Source organism: Monodelphis domestica, chromosome 5 (assembly GCF_027887165.1).
Source record: "Monodelphis domestica isolate mMonDom1 chromosome 5, mMonDom1.pri, whole genome shotgun sequence".
NCBI classification, from domain to species: Eukaryota; Metazoa; Chordata; class Mammalia; order Didelphimorphia; family Didelphidae; genus Monodelphis; species Monodelphis domestica.
In genome coordinates this window covers 321,064-337,192 of record NC_077231.1, presented here as the reverse complement: position 1 = coordinate 337,192, position 16,129 = coordinate 321,064, and the positions used below count along the sequence as shown (strand labels likewise).

Genomic DNA, 16,129 nt, shown 5'->3' with positions numbered 1-16,129 from the left:
TCTAATTTTTTTTTTACTTTTGAAAAGAATAACAATACATTTTAGATGTTTTGTTTGATACAGTGGCTCAGTTTGTTCCTCATTTTATTTTCTCATCCTTTTTTTTCATATTGTCACTTTTTCCCTTTAAGAAGCAGACCGAATACTCCTGAAAACACTAGGAAGGATAGGAAAATAGGAATCCTTCCTAAGAATCATAAAGAATATATGTCTAAAACCATCAGTAATTGTCATCTGCAATGGGGAGAAGTTAGAAATCTTCCCAATGAGATCAGCAGTGAAGGAAGGATGCCCACTCTCACCTCCATTTTTTAACATTGTACTAGAAACACTCACAGCAACAATTTACAGAAGAAGAAGAAATGGAAGGGATTAAAATAGGCACAGAGGAGACCAAACTCTCACTCTTTGCAGTCGATGTGATGCTCTACCTGATGAATGGAAAGAATGAACTCAAAAGCTGGTGAAAATAAGCACTAACTTTAGCAAAGTTGTAGGATGAAAAAAGAAAGCCATACAAATCATCAGCATTTCTATTTATTGTCGACACAACTCAACGGCAAGAGAAACTTCATTTCAAATCACTCCAGGCAATTGAGAATATCATCTAGGATGAACATAGGAATGATATGAACTCAACTACAATGCACTTTTCACACAATTATGACTAAATACTCACAAATGGAATGAACATTTCATGCTCCTAGGTAGATCAACATATAATAATAATCATAGTAATAATATCTTTGGGGTGTAAGCCCAGCTTTTCTATGACTGGATCAAAGGGCCAACAGGCTTTTAAAGCCCTTTGGGCATAGTTCCAAATTGCCATCCAAAATAGTTAGATCCATTCCCAACTCCACCAGCAGTGCATTAACATCCCTATTTTACACATCCCCTGCAAAATTTATAACTTTTCTTTGCTCTCACATTATCCAATATGCTAGGAGAGGTGGTACCTCAGAGGGGAATGATTTACACTTCATTTCTCTAATTATAAATGATTTAGACACTTTCCCATATGCCTATAAATAGTTTTGATTTCTTCATCTGAATATTGCCATACATGTCACTAGCTTATTTTTCAATTACAAAATGCCTGGATTTTTTTGTAAAAATGACTTAACTCCTTAGATATTTGAGTGATTAGATCCTTTTTAAGGGATTTTTTGTAAAGAATTTTTCCCATGTCATTGCTTCCCTTCTGATTTGTTTTAACTTTCTTTGTACAAACCCTTTTTAATTTAATGTAATCAAATTTATTTATTTATATTTCATAATTTCGTCTATCTCTTCCTTGGTCTTGAAATTTTTCCTTTTCCAAAGATCTGACAGGTATACTCCTTTGTGTTCACCTAATTTACTTATAGTTTCCTTTTTATAATCCATCATTCACCCATTCTGAATTCATCTTGGGGTAGGGTGTCATATGTTGAAATCAACCTAATCTGTCTGATACTGTTTTCCAATTTTCCCAGCAGTTTTTCTTAAAGAGCAGATTTTTATCCTGAAAGTGTTCTGAAATCTGGGCTTTTGTAGTTTATCATTCAAGATATTCTAAGTTTATTCCACTGATATTCTCCTCCCTCTCTTGGTACACTAAATTATTTTGAAGACCATTGCTTTATAGTACAGTTTAAGATTTGGTAATTCTAGCCACCCATTCTTCCCATGTTTTTCCATAATGTCTCTGTGTATTCTTGATCTTTTCCTTACCTAGGTGAACTTTGTTATAGCTTTTTTTCTAATGTAATCAAAAAGTTTCTTGGGAGTTTGATAGTTAAGGCACTGACTAAATAAATTCAGTTGTGTAAGATTGTCATTTTTATTATTTTAACTCATCCCATCGATGAGCAATTAATGTTTTACCAATCATTTATATCTAGTTTTGATTGTGTCGAAAGTGTTTCATAGTTGTGTTCATAAAATTCCCTGATTTTACCTGGCAAAGAGATTTCTAAATATTTTGGATTGTCCAGGTTGATATTAAAGGAAATTTCTCTTTCCAGCCTTTGTTGCTGAGATGTGTTGGGAATACATAGAAATGCTGATGATTTATGTGAGTTCATTTTATATCCATCAACTTTGTTAACATCAATAATTTATCCCACTAGTTTCTTAGTTGATTCTCTAGGATTAATTAAGTGGACCATCAGATCATCTGCAAGGAGGGATAACTTGGTCTCATTGCCTATTTTAATACCTTCCATTTCCTTTTTCTTCTCTAATTGTGACAGCAAATGCATATCATCTTATGTTCTCCATGGTTATAGACCTTGCAACAGTGCATTCGAATGTTAAAAATAGAGATACTTTTATATTTTTTGATATGTACATGAACCTACATTCATGTAGCATTGAGCCCAACTGAATTAGACTCCACCTAACAGCCACTCAACTTTTGTAGCACAAATAAAAGCCTTCCAAGCATTCAGCTGCTCACGCTCAGGAAACTGATTCATATTCCCTATCAAGCAAAAATGGAAATACTGACTCTAAATTTCGCATTTACCTGTGTCAAATTATTTCCTCCTTGTCGTGGTTCTCTGGCCCGAGATTGTTCAGCCACTTCCAATGACTGTTTCTTCTCCACTTCTTTACTAGATAATTTTTCTTTTCTCCTTATTTGTTCTCTGATTGTTTTCAGAGGCATACCTGCCTTTGATTGCTTTTTTTCCTCTTTTTTCAGTGGGAACCTAGATGTAAAGTGCTTGTTTTAGGAAACACAGCTGAGTAGAAACCAAGACTGTCATTCTATTTAGTTAAATTGATCTGGACTACTAAAAAAACAAAGTTATTTTTTTTTGTGAGGCAGAACAGAATCTTGTAGACATTGAGTTAGTCAAGAAAGACTTTCTACTTAGTTATTGATAGCTGCTGCACTACAATTTCTAGAATATAAAAAACTGAATGTCATTTATACATTCATATGGCTGTGTGTATGTGCGTGTACATATGTATGCATATTTGGGGTTTATTTCTTTCTTTGTAAAAAACAGACAAATAAAAAACCAGCCAAGTGTGAAGTTAATGTACAATGGATCTAAAACCAGAGTTTCAGAGCAGTGACGCTACTGTGATATAGTCCATTGAATGATTTTCAGAAACTTACCACAAGAAACGATGGAGCACAGGTATTGAAGATTCCTTGGAAGAAGAAAGGGTCATTTTTGGAGTTACTTCCACAGGGATTTTATTCTCCTCAATTTCATTGCCATGATGATCCTCTACATCAAATGGCAGCTTATTAAAATTGACAGTCATGTTATCTTCAGGTAATTTTTCTGCAATTTCTTCCACTGGTATTTCCATTTCACTGTGTTGAGGCTTGTTCTTTTGCTCTTCAACCTAATAGGAAATCATAGGACTTGGTATAATTATTTTTTTTAAAAAAGTGAATTTATTAAGGTACAAATATATGGTCTATGTTGGAACTAAAACCCAGAGCTCCTAGAAAACTCCCTACTATCACTGGTCAGCATCTTTTTAGTTACTTAAATTTGTACAATTGCCTAGAACCCTGAAATGTTTAATGATTTGTTATAATACCAGTAGCAGGGCAGGAAAATAGGTGTTCCTTGCTCAATATCCAATACACTTGCATAGCATGTAGGTTCTGAAATATACACACAAGTATTTATATTATTCTATATTCTAATTTTTTCACCTTTGGAAAGAATAACAATACTTTTTTAGATGTTTTGTTTGAAAGGAGAAAAACTTTCTTCAAAATTTGATACAGTGGCGCATTTTCTTCCTCATTTTGTTTTCTCATTTTTTAAAAAAATTTTGTCACTTTTTCCCTCTCAGAAGCAGAGAGAATACTCCTGACAACACTAGGAAGGATAGGAATCTATGAACCCTTCCTAAGAATCATAAAGCATCTAAATCTAAATCTAAATCTAAATCTAAAACCATCAGTAATTATCATCTTCAATGGGGAGAAGTTAGAAATCTTCCCAATGAGATCAGCAGAGAAGCAAAGATGCCCACTCTCACCTCTATTTTTTTTAAAACATTGTACTAGAAACACTCACAGCAACAATTTACAGAAGAAGAAGAAATGGAAGGGATTAAAATAGGCACAGAGGAGACCAAACTCTCACTCTCTGCAGTCGATGTGATGCTCTACCTGAAGAATGGAAAGAATGGACTCAAAAGCTGGTGAAAATAACCACTAACTTTAGCAAAGTTGCAGGATGAAAAAAATAAAGCCACATAAATCATCAGTATTTCTATTTATTGTCGACACAACACAGTAGCAAGAGGAACTTTATTTCAAATCACTCTAGGCAATGGAAACTATCTTCTAGGATGAGCATAGAATTATATGAGCTCAGCTACAAAGCCCTTTTCACAGAATTATAACTAATTCCTAACAAATGGAGAGAATATTACATGCTCCTTGGTAGGACAAGATATATTATAATAATAATAGTAATCATCTCTTCGGGGTATACGCCCAGCTCTTCTATGACTGATCAAAGGGTAAACAGGTTTTAAAGCCCTTTGGGCATAGTTCCAAATTGCCATCCAAAATAGTTGGATTCATTCACAACTCCACCAGGAGTGCATTAATGTCTGCATTTTACTCATTGTAGGATTCCAGGAAGAATATCGGAGCTGAGCCACAAAGAGCTCAGCTCTGGACTGGTCAGACAGCATTCCAATGTATAATTTATGTGTAGTCATGTGGTCTTTGTTCTGGGAGTTTGAAAAGAGCAGGCTGTACTTACCACGCCTCTGGCTTGTCCTTCAAGGATTTGTCAAGCTAATGTAAATCCTCTATATGTATTACCTGCCTCTGACGTCATTACATCAATAAAAAGTCAGGAAGGACGGGACCCTCTCTCTCTTGCTCTCTTCCTTTTTCTGTCTCTTACTCCTACCTGTTTGCTGGCCACATGGATCTCTCCAGTTAAGGAGAGCCAGTGTGCCTCTAAAGATTCTCTCTCTTTATTCTCTTTGTTCCTTCCACCTCACTCCTGATTCCTTTTTCATGCATTCTGGTTAATTTCTATCTTCCTGCATTGTGTGCCCAGCAAAGGAAGATAGAAGGGAAGCCGCGTCCTTCCATGATAAGATTTGATCTGATGTCTATCTCTATTATTCTACTTCTCCCCTCGACCAGTCTCTCCTCCTCAAAATTATTATTCCTTTAGTTATTCCCTTTCAAGTAGCAATTACAGGTAAATTGCAAAATTTAGGACTTTCCTTTGCTCTCATGTTAGAGTGGATTTGATTTGCACTTCATTTATCTAATTATAAGTGATTTAGAACTCTTTTGAATATGCCTATGTATAGGTTTGATTTCTTCATTGGAAAATTGCCATTCATGTCACTTGCTCATTTTCAATTGGAAAATGGCTTGATTTTTTGTATAACTGATTTAACTCCTTAGATATTTGAGTAATTACATCCTTTTAAAAGTATTTTTTGTAAAGATTTCCCCCCCAATTCATTGCTTCCCTTCTAATTTTAGTTCCTTTGGTTTCACTTGAACAAAAAAATTTAGTGTAATCAAATTTATTTATTTGATATTTTGTAATTTTGTGTAACTCTTGCTTGATCTTGAAATTTTTCCTTTCTCAAAGATCTGAGAGGTATATTCTTTTGTGTTCACCTAATTTACTTATAATTTCCTTTTTACAATCCATAATTCCCCCATTCTAAGTTTATCTTGGTGTAGGAAGTCAGATGTTGATATCAACCTAATCTGTCTGATACTATTATCCAACTTTCCCAGCAGTTTTTGTTAAAGAGCTGATTCTTATCCTGAAATCATCCTAAAACCAGGGCTTTTTGGGGTTTATCATTCACTGGTTTGCTGAGGTAAGATATTCTAAGTGTACTCCACTGATCTTCTCCTCCCTCTCTTGGTACTAAATTGCTTTGAAGATCATTGCTTTAAGATCCGGTAATTCTAGCCACCCATCCTTCCCATGTTTTTCATCTATTCTTTTGGTGTTCTTGATCTTTTCCTCATCTAGGTGAACTTGGTTACTGTTTTTTTTCTATTACAGTTAAATTTTTCTTGTGAGTTTGATAGTTATAACACTAAGTAAATTCATTTGTGTAGGATTGTCATGTTTATTATTTTAACTCATCCTATCGATGAGCAATTAATGTTTTACCAATTGTTTGTATCTAGTTTATTTGTGTGGAAAGTGTTTCATAGTTGTGTTCATAAAATTCCCTCGTTTTTCCTGGCAAATAGATTTCTAAACATTTTGGATCATCCAGGGTGATTTTAAAGGAAATTTCTGTTTCCAGCTTTTGCTGCTGAGATGTGTTGGGAATACATAGAAATGCTGATGATTTATGTGGGTTTATTTTATATCCGTCAACTTTGTTTGCATCAATGATTTATCCCACTAGTTTCTTAGTTGATTCTCTAGGATTAATTAAGTGGACCATCAGATCATCTGCAAAGAGGGATAACTTGGTCTCCTCATTGTCTATTTTCATACCTTTCATTTCTTATTCTCCTCTAATTGTGACAGCAAATGCATGTCATCTTATGTTCTCCATGGTTAGTGACCTTGCAATAGTGCACTCAAATGTTAAAAATAGAGACGCCTTTATATTTCTTGATATATACATGAACCTACATTCATGTAGCATTGAGCCCAACTGAATTAGACTCCACCTAACAGCCACTGAACTTTTGTAGCAGGAATAAAAGCCTTCCAAGCTTTCAGCTGCTCACACCCAGGAAACCAATTCATATTCTCTATCAAGCAAAGATGGAAATACTGACTATAATTTTCCAATTCACCTGTGTCAAATTATTTTCTCCCAGTCTTAGTTTTGTGGTCTGAGATTGTTCAGCCACTTCCAATGACTGTTTCTTCTCCACTTCTTTACTGGATAATTTTTCTTTTCTTCTTATTTGTTCTCTGATTGTTTTAAGAGGCATACCTGCTCTCGATTGCTTTTCTTTCTCTTTTTTCAGTGGGAACCTAGATGCAAAGTGCTTGTTTTAGGAAACATAGTTGAGTAGAAACCAAGACCATCATCCAATTTAGCTAAATTTGTCTGGACTTCTATAAAAACAAAACTCATTTATTTGTGAAGCAGAACAGATTGATGTAGACATTCACTGAGCAGAAAGACTTTCAACTGAGTTATTGATAGCTGCTGCTCAACAATTTCCACAAGAGAACAAACTGATGGTCATTTATACATTCATATGATTGTGTGTATATGTGTATACATAAGGAGCATACTTGGGTTTATATTTCTTTCTTGGCAAAAAACAAACAAGTAAAAAGCAGCCAAGTCTGACATTAATGTAGAATGAATCTGAAACCACATTTTCAGAGCAAAGTGACCTTACTGTGAAATATTCCATTGAATGATTTTCAGAAACTTACCTTATGAAACGATGGAGCACAGGTATTGAAGATTCCTTGGAAGAAGGAACAGTCAGTTTTGGAGTTTCTTCCACAGGGATTTTATTCTCCTCAATTTCATTGCCATGATGATCCTCTACATCAAATGGCAGCTTATTAAAATTGACAGTCATGTTATCTTCAGGTAATTTTTCTGCAATTTCTTCCACTGGAATTTCCATTTCACTGTGTTGAGGCTTGTTCTTTTGCTCTTCAACCTAAAAGGAAATCATAGGACTTGGTATAATTATTTTTTTTAAAAAGTGAATTTATTAAGGTACTAAAATATCATCTATGTTGATGCTAAAACTTAGAGCTCCTAGAAACATCCCTACCACCACTGGTCAGCATCTCTTTAGCTACTTCTGATTGCAGAGTTGCCTAGAACCCTGAAATGTTCAATGATTTGTTAATTATAACAGAAGCAGGACTTGAAAGTAGTTGTTCCTTGCTCAATATCCAGTATATGTGGATAGCTCTTAGGTTCTGAAATATACAAACAAGTATCCATAGTATTCTGTATTCTAATTTTTTCACCTTTGCAAAGAATATCAATACAAATTTTTTAGATGTTTTGTTGAAAGGAGAAAAACTTTCTTCAACATTTGAAACAGTGGATCGTTTTCTTCCTCATTTTGTTTTCTCATCCTTTTTTTTTCATATTGTCACTTTTTCTCTTTAAGAAGCAGTCAGAATCCTCCTGAAAACACTAGGAAGGATAGGAATATATGACTCCTTCCTAAGAATCATAAAGCATATATATCTAAAACCATCAGTAATTGTCATCTGCAATGGGGAGAAGTTAGAAATGTTCCCAATGAGATCAGCAATGAAGCAAGGATGCCCACTCTCACCTCTAATTTTTTTAACATTGTACTAGAAACAATCACAGCAACAATTTAAAGAAGAAGAAAAGGAAGGGATTAAAATAGGCACCGAGGAGATGAAAGTCTCATTCTTTTCAGTCAATGTGATGCTCTACCTGAAGAATGGAATGAATGAACTCAAAAGCTCCTGGAAATAACCACCAACTTTAGTAAATAAAGTTGCAGGATGAAAAAATAAAGCCACATAAATCATCAGTATTTCTATTTATTGTCGACACAACACAGTAGCAAGAGGAACTTTATTTCAAATCACTCTAGGCAATCGAAACTATCTTCTAGGATGAACCTAGGATTATATGAGCTCAGCTACAAAGCCCTTTTCACAGAATTATAACTAATTCCTAACAAATGGAGAGAATATTACATGCTCCTTGGTAGGACAAGACATATTAAAATAATAATAGTAATCATCTCTTTGGGGTATAAGCCCAGCTCTTCTATGACTGATCAAAGGGTAAACAGGCTTTTAAAGCATAGTTCCAAATTGCCTTCTACAATAGTTGGATCCATTCACAACTCCACCAGGAGTGCATTAATGTCCCCATTTTACTAATCCCCTGCAAAATTTATGACTTTCCTTTGCTCTCATATTAGAGTGGATTTGATTTGAGCTTCATTTCTCTAATTATAAATGATTTAGAACACTTTTGAATATGCCTATCTATAGGTTTGATTTCTTCATTGGAAAATTGCCATTCATGTCACTTGCTCATTTTTCAATTGGAAAATGGCTTGATTTTTTGCACAACTTACTTAACTCCTTAGATATTGGAGTATTTAGAGCCTTGTCCAAGGATTTACTTTTAAAGATTTTTTTTCTCAATTCATTGCTTCCCTTCTAATTTTGGTTCCTTTGGTTTCATTTGTACAAAACCTTTTTAATTTAATGTAATCAAATTTATTCATTTGACATTTTGTAATGATTTGTCTAGCTGTTGCTTTGTCATGAAATTTTCCCTTTCACAGCGATCTGACAGGTATATTCTTTTGTGTTCACCTAATTTACTTATACTTTCCTTTTTGAAATCCATCATTCACCCATTCTAAGTTTATCTTGGTGTAGGAAGTCAGATGTTGATATCAACCTAATCTGTCTGATACTGTTTTTCCAGCTTTCCCAGCAGTTTTTGTTAAAGAGCTGATTCTTATCCTGAAATCATTCTGAAACCAGGTCTTTTTGGCGTTTGTCATTCACTGGTTTGCTGAGGTAAGATATTCTAAGTCTATTCCACTGATCTTCTCCTCCCTCCCTTGCTACACTAAATTGTTTTGAAGACCATTGTTTTAAGATCCGGTAATTCTACCCACCCACCCTTCCCATGTTTTTCATCTATTCTCTTGGCATTCTTGATCTTTTCCTCATCTAGGTGAACTTGGTTACTGTTTTCTTCCTAATATAGTCAAAAAGTTTCTTGGGAGTTTGGTAGGTATGGCAGTGACTAAATAAATTCATTTGTGTAGCATTGTCATTTTTAATATTTTAACTCATCCTATCGATGAGCAATTGATGTTTTACCAATTGTTTGTATCTAGTTTTGATTTTGTAGATAGAATTTCATAGTTGTGTTCATAAAATTCCCTCGTTTTTCTTGGCAAATAGATTTCTAAATATTTTGGATTGTCCAGGGTGATTTTAAAGGAAATTTCTCTTTCTAGCTTTTGCTGCTGAGATGTGTTGGGAATACATAGAAATGCTGATGATTTATGTGGGTTTATTTTATATCCGTCAACTTTGTTGCATCAATGATTCATCCCACTAGTTTCTTAGTTGATTCTCTAGGATTAATTAAGTGGACCATCAGATCATCTGCAAAGAGGGATAACTTGGTCTCCTCATTGTCTATTTTCATACCTTTCATTTCTTATTCTCCTCTAATTGTGACAGCAAATGCATGTCATCTTATGTTCTCCATGGTTAGTGACCTTGCAATAGTGCACTCAAATGTTAAAAATAGAGACGCCTTTATATTTCTTGATATATACATGAACCTACATTCATGTAGCATTGAGCCCAACTGAATTAGACTCCACCTAACAGCCACTGAACTTTTGTAGCAGGAATAAAAGCCTTCCAAGCATTCAGCTGCTCACACCCAGGAAACCAATTCATATTCTCTATCAAGCAAAGATGGAAATACTGACTATAATTTTCCAATTCACCTGTGTCAAATTATTTTCTCCCAGTCTTAGTTTTGTGGTCTGAGATTGTTCAGGCTCTTCCAATGACTGTTTCTTCTCCACTTCTTTACTGGATAATTTTTCTTTTCTTCTTATTTGTTCTCTGATTGTTTTAAGAGGCATACCTGCTCTCGATTGCTTTTCTTTCTCTTTTTTCAGTGGGAACCTAGATGCAAAGTGCTTGTTTTAGGAAACATAGTTGAGTAGAAACCAAGACTGTCATCTTATTTCATCAAATTTGTCTGGGCTTCTAAAAAAACAAAATTCATTTATTTGTGAGGCAGAACAGATTGATGTAGACATTCACTGAGCAGAAAGACTTTCAACTGAGTTATTGATAGCTGCTGCTCAACAAGTTCCACAATAGAACAAACTGATGGTCATTTATACATTCATATGATTGTGTGTATATGTGTATACATAAGGAGCATACTTGGGTTTATATTTCTTTCTTGGCAAAAAACAAACAAGTAAAAAGCAGCCAAGTCTGACATTAATGTAGAATGAATCTGAAACCACATTTTCAGAGCAAAGTGACCTTACTGTGAAATATTCCATTGAATGATTTTCAGAAACTTACCTTATGAAACGATGGAGCACAGGTATTGAAGATTCCTTGGAAGAAGGAACAGTCAGTTTTGGAGTTTCTTCCACAGGGATTTTATTCTCCTCACTTTCATTGCCATGATGATCCTTTACATTAAATGGCAGCTTATTAAAATTGACAGTCATGTTATCTTCAGGTAGTTTTTCTCCAAATCCGTCCAGTGGTGTTTCCATTTCACTGTGTTGAGGCTTGTTCTCTTCCTCTTCAACCTAAAAGGAAATCATAGGATTTTTGTATAATTATTTTTTTAAAAAGCGAATTTATTAAGGTACTAAAATATCATCTATGTTGATGCTAAAACTTAGAGCTCCTAGAAACATCCCTACCACCACTGGTCAGCATCTTTTTAGCTACTTCTGATTGCAGAGTTGCCTAGAACCCTGAAATGTTCAATGATTTGTTAATTATAACAGAAGCAGGACTTGAAAGTAGTTGTTCCTTGCTCAATATCCAGTATATGTGGATAGCTCTTAGGTTCTGAAATATACAAACAAGTATCCATAGTATTCTGTATTCTAATTTTTTCACCTTTGCAAAGAATATCAATACAAATTTTTTAGATGTTTTGTTGAAAGGAGAAAAACTTTCTTCAACATTTGAAACAGTGGATCGTTTTCTTCCTCATTTTGTTTTCTCATCCTTTTTTTTCATATTGTCACTTTTTCTCTTTAAGAAGCAGTCAGAATCCTCCTGAAAACACTAGGAAGGATAGGAATATATGACTCCTTCCTAAGAATCATAAAGCATATATATCTAAAACCATCAGTAATTGTCATCTGCAATGGGGAGAAGTTAGAAATGTTCCCAATGAGATCAGCAATGAAGCAAGGATGCCCACTCTCACCTCTAATTTTTTTAACATTGTACTAGAAACAATCACAGCAACAATTTAAAGAAGAAGAAAAGGAAGGGATTAAAATAGGCACCGAGGAGATGAAAGTCTCATTCTTTTCAGTCAATGTGATGATCTACCTGAAGAATGGAATGAATGAACTCAAAAGCTCCTGGAAATAACCACCAACTTTAGTAAATAAAGTTGCAGGATGAAAAAATAAAGCCACATAAATCATCAGTATTTCTATTTATTGTCGACACAACACAGTAGCAAGAGGAACTTTATTTCAAATCACTCTAGGCAATCGAAACTATCTTCTAGGATGAACCTAGGATTATATGAGCTCAGCTACAAAGCCCTTTTCACAGAATTATAACTAATTCCTAACAAATGGAGAGAATATTACATGCTCCTTGGTAGGACAAGACATATTAAAATAATAATAGTAATCATCTCTTTGGGGTATAAGCCCAGCTCTTCTATGACTGATCAAAGGGTAAACAGGCTTTTAAAGCATAGTTCCAAATTGCCTTCTACAATAGTTGGATCCATTCACAACTCCACCAGGAGTGCATTAATGTCCCCATTTTACTAATCCCCTGCAAAATTTATGACTTTCCTTTGCTCTCATATTAGAGTGGATTTGATTTGAGCTTCATTTCTCTAATTATAAATGATTTAGAACACTTTTGAATATGCCTATCTATAGGTTTGATTTCTTCATTGGAAAATTGCCATTCATGTCACTTGCTCATTTTTCAATTGGAAAATGGCTTGATTTTTTGCACAACTTACTTAACTCCTTAGATATTGGAGTATTTAGAGCCTTGTCCAAGGATTTACTTTTAAAGATTTTTTTTTCTCAATTCATTGCTTCCCTTCTAATTTTGGTTCCTTTGCTTTCATTTGTACAAAACCTTTTTAATTTAATGTAATCAAATTTATTCATTTGACATTTTGTAATGATTTATCTAGCTGTTGCTTTGTCATGAAATTTTCCCTTTCACAGCGATCTGACAGGTATATTCTTTTGTGTTCACCTAATTTACTTATACTTTCCTTTTTGAAATCCATCATTCACCCATTCTAAGTTTATCTTGGTGTAGAAAGTCAGATGTTGATATCAACCTAATCTGTCTGATACTGTTTTTCCAGCTTTCCCAGCAGTTTTTGTTAAAGAGCTGATTCTTATCCTGAAATCATTCTGAAACCAGGTCTTTTTGGCGTTTGTCATTCACTGGTTTGCTGAGGTAAGATATTCTAAGTCTATTCCACTGATCTTCTCCTCCCTCCCTTGCTACACTAAATTGTTTTGAAGACCATTGTTTTAAGATCCGGTAATTCTACCCACCCACCCTTCCCATGTTTTTCATCTATTCTCTTGGCATTCTTGATCTTTTCCTCATCTAGGTGAACTTGGTTACTGTTTTCTTCCTAATATAGTCAAAAAGTTTCTTGGGAGTTTGGTAGGTATGGCAGTGACTAAATAAATTCATTTGTGTAGCATTGTCATTTTTAATATTTTAACTCATCCTATCGATGAGCAATTAATGTTTTACCAATTGTTTGTATCTAGTTTTGATTTTGTAGATAGAATTTCATAGTTGTGTTCATAAAATTCCCTCGTTTTTCTTGGCAAATAGATTTCTAAATATTTTGGATTGTCCAGGGTGATTTTAAAGGAAATTTCTCTTTCTAGCTTTTGCTGCTGAGATGTGTTGGGAATACATAGAAATGCTGATGATTTATGTGGGTTTATTTTATATCTGTCATCTTTGTTAGCATCAATGATTCATCCCACTAGTTTCTTAGTTGATTCTCTAGGATTAATTAAGTGGACCATCAGATCATCTGCAAAGAGGGATAACTTGGTCTCCTCATTGTCTATTTTCATACCTTTCATTTCTTATTCTCCTCTAATTGTGACAGCAAATGCATGTCATCTTATGTTCTCCATGGTTAGTGACCTTGCAATAGTGCACTCAAATGTTAAAAAGAGAGACGCCTTTATATTTCTTGATATATACATGAACCTACATTCATGTAGCATTGAGCCCAACTGAATTAGACTCCACCTAACAGCCACTGAACTTTTGTAGCAGGAATATAAGCCTTCCAAGCATTCAGCTGCTCACACCCAGGAAACCAATTCATATTCTCTATCAAGCAAAGATGGAAATACTGACTATAATTTTCCAATTCACCTGTGTCAAATTATTTTCTCCCAGTCTTAGTTTTGTGGTCTGAGATTGTTCAGCCACTTCCAATGACTGTTTCTTCTCCACTTCTTTACTGGATAATTTTTCTTTTCTTCTTATTTGTTCTCTGATTGTTTTAAGAGGCATACCTGCTCTCGATTGCTTTTCTTTCTCTTTTTTCAGTGGGAACCTAGATGCAAAGTGCTTGTTTTAGGAAACATAGTTGAGTAGAAACCAAGACTGTCATCTTATTTCATCAAATTTGTCTGGGCTTCTAAAGAAACAAAATTCATTTATTTGTGAGGCAGAACAGATTGATGTAGACATTCACTGAGCAGAAAGACTTTCAACTGAGTTATTGATAGCTGCTGCTCAACAAGTTCCACAATAGAACAAACTGATGGTCATTTATACATTCATATGATTGTGTGTATATGTGTATACATAAGGAGCATACTTGGGTTTATATTTCTTTCTTGGCAAAAAACAAACAAGTAAAAAGCAGCCAAGTCTGACATTAATGTAGAATGAATCTGAAACCACATTTTCAGAGCAAAGTGACCTTACTGTGAAATATTCCATTGAATGATTTTCAGAAACTTACCTTATGAAACGATGGAGCACAGGTATTGAAGATTCCTTGGAAGAAGGAACAGTCAGTTTTGGAGTTTCTTCCGCAGGGATTTTATTCTCCTCACTTTCATTGCCATGATGATCCTTTACATTAAATGGCAGCTTATTAAAATTGACAGTCATGTTATCTTCAGGTAGTTTTTCTCCAAATCCGTCCAGTGGCATTTCCATTTCACTGTGTTGAGGCTTGTTCTCTTCCTCTTCAACCTAAAAGGAAATCATAGGATTTTTGTATAATTATTTTTTTTAAAAAGCGAATTTATTAAGGTACTAAAATATCATCTATGTTGATGCTAAAACTTAGAGCTCCTAGAAACATCCCTACCACCACTGGTCAGCATCTTTTTAGCTACTTCTGATTGCAGAGTTGCCTAGAACCCTGAAATGTTCAATGATTTGTTAATTATAACAGAAGCAGGACTTGAAAGTAGTTGTTCCTTGCTCAATATCCAGTATATGTGGATAGCTCTTAGGTTCTGAAATATACAAACAAGTATCCATAGTATTCTGTATTCTAATTTTTTCACCTTTGCAAAGAATAACAATACAAATTTTTAGATGTTTTGTTGAAAGGAGAAAAACTTTCTTCAACATTTGAAACAGTGGATCGTTTTCTTCCTCATTTTGTTTTCTCATCCTTTTTTTTCATATTGTCACTTTTTCTCTTTAAGAAGCAGTCAGAATCCTCCTGAAAACACTAGGAAGGATAGGAATATATGACTCCTTCCTAAGAATCATAAAGCATATATATCTAAAACCATCAGTAATTGTCATCTGCAATGGGGAGAAGTTAGAAATGTTCCCAATGAGATCAGCAATGAAGCAAGGATGCCCACTCTCACCTCTAATTTTTTTAACATTGTACTAGAAACAATCACAGCAACAATTTAAAGAAGAAGAAAAGGAAGGGATTAAAATAGGCACCGAGGAGATGAAAGTCTCATTCTTTTCAGTCAATGTGATGATCTACCTGAAGAATGGAATGAATGAACTCAAAAGCTCCTGGAAATAACCACCAACTTTAGTAAATAAAGTTGCAGGATGAAAAAATAAAGCCACATAAATCATCAGTATTTCTATTTATTGTCGACACAACACAGTAGCAAGAGGAACTTTATTTCAAATCACTCTAGGCAATCGAAACTATCTTCTAGGATGAACCTAGGATTATATGAGCTCAGCTACAAAGCCCTTTTCACAGAATTATAACTAATTCCTAACAAATGGAGAGAATATTACATGCTCCTTGGTAGGACAAGACATATTAAAATAATAATAGTAATCATCTCTTTGGGGTATAAGCCCAGCTCTTCTATGACTGATCAAAGGGTAAACAGGCTTTTAAAGCATAGTTCCAAATTGCCTTCTACAATAGTTGGATTCATTCACAACTCCAC

General features: G+C 34.4%; 1 protein-coding gene across 2 annotated transcripts in view; it reads right to left on the bottom strand.

The window, feature by feature from the left end:
- The window catches only part of LOC100032444 (titin homolog), a 281,885-nt gene that overhangs the window by 222,158 nt on the left and 43,598 nt on the right, over window positions 1–16,129 (bottom strand). For both annotated transcript variants that reach the window (XM_056797347.1, XM_056797346.1), the window contains exons 17-24: window positions 14,704–14,939; window positions 14,106–14,289; window positions 11,040–11,275; window positions 10,442–10,625; window positions 7,377–7,612; window positions 6,779–6,962; window positions 3,113–3,348; window positions 2,513–2,696 (exon numbers count right to left, since the gene is read on the bottom strand). In XM_056797347.1, the coding sequence (XP_056653325.1) occupies window positions 2,513–2,696; window positions 3,113–3,348; window positions 6,779–6,962; window positions 7,377–7,612; window positions 10,442–10,625; window positions 11,040–11,275; window positions 14,106–14,289; window positions 14,704–14,939 (1,680 nt within the window). The remainder of the gene's footprint in view (window positions 1–2,512; window positions 2,697–3,112; window positions 3,349–6,778; window positions 6,963–7,376; window positions 7,613–10,441; window positions 10,626–11,039; window positions 11,276–14,105; window positions 14,290–14,703; window positions 14,940–16,129) is intronic.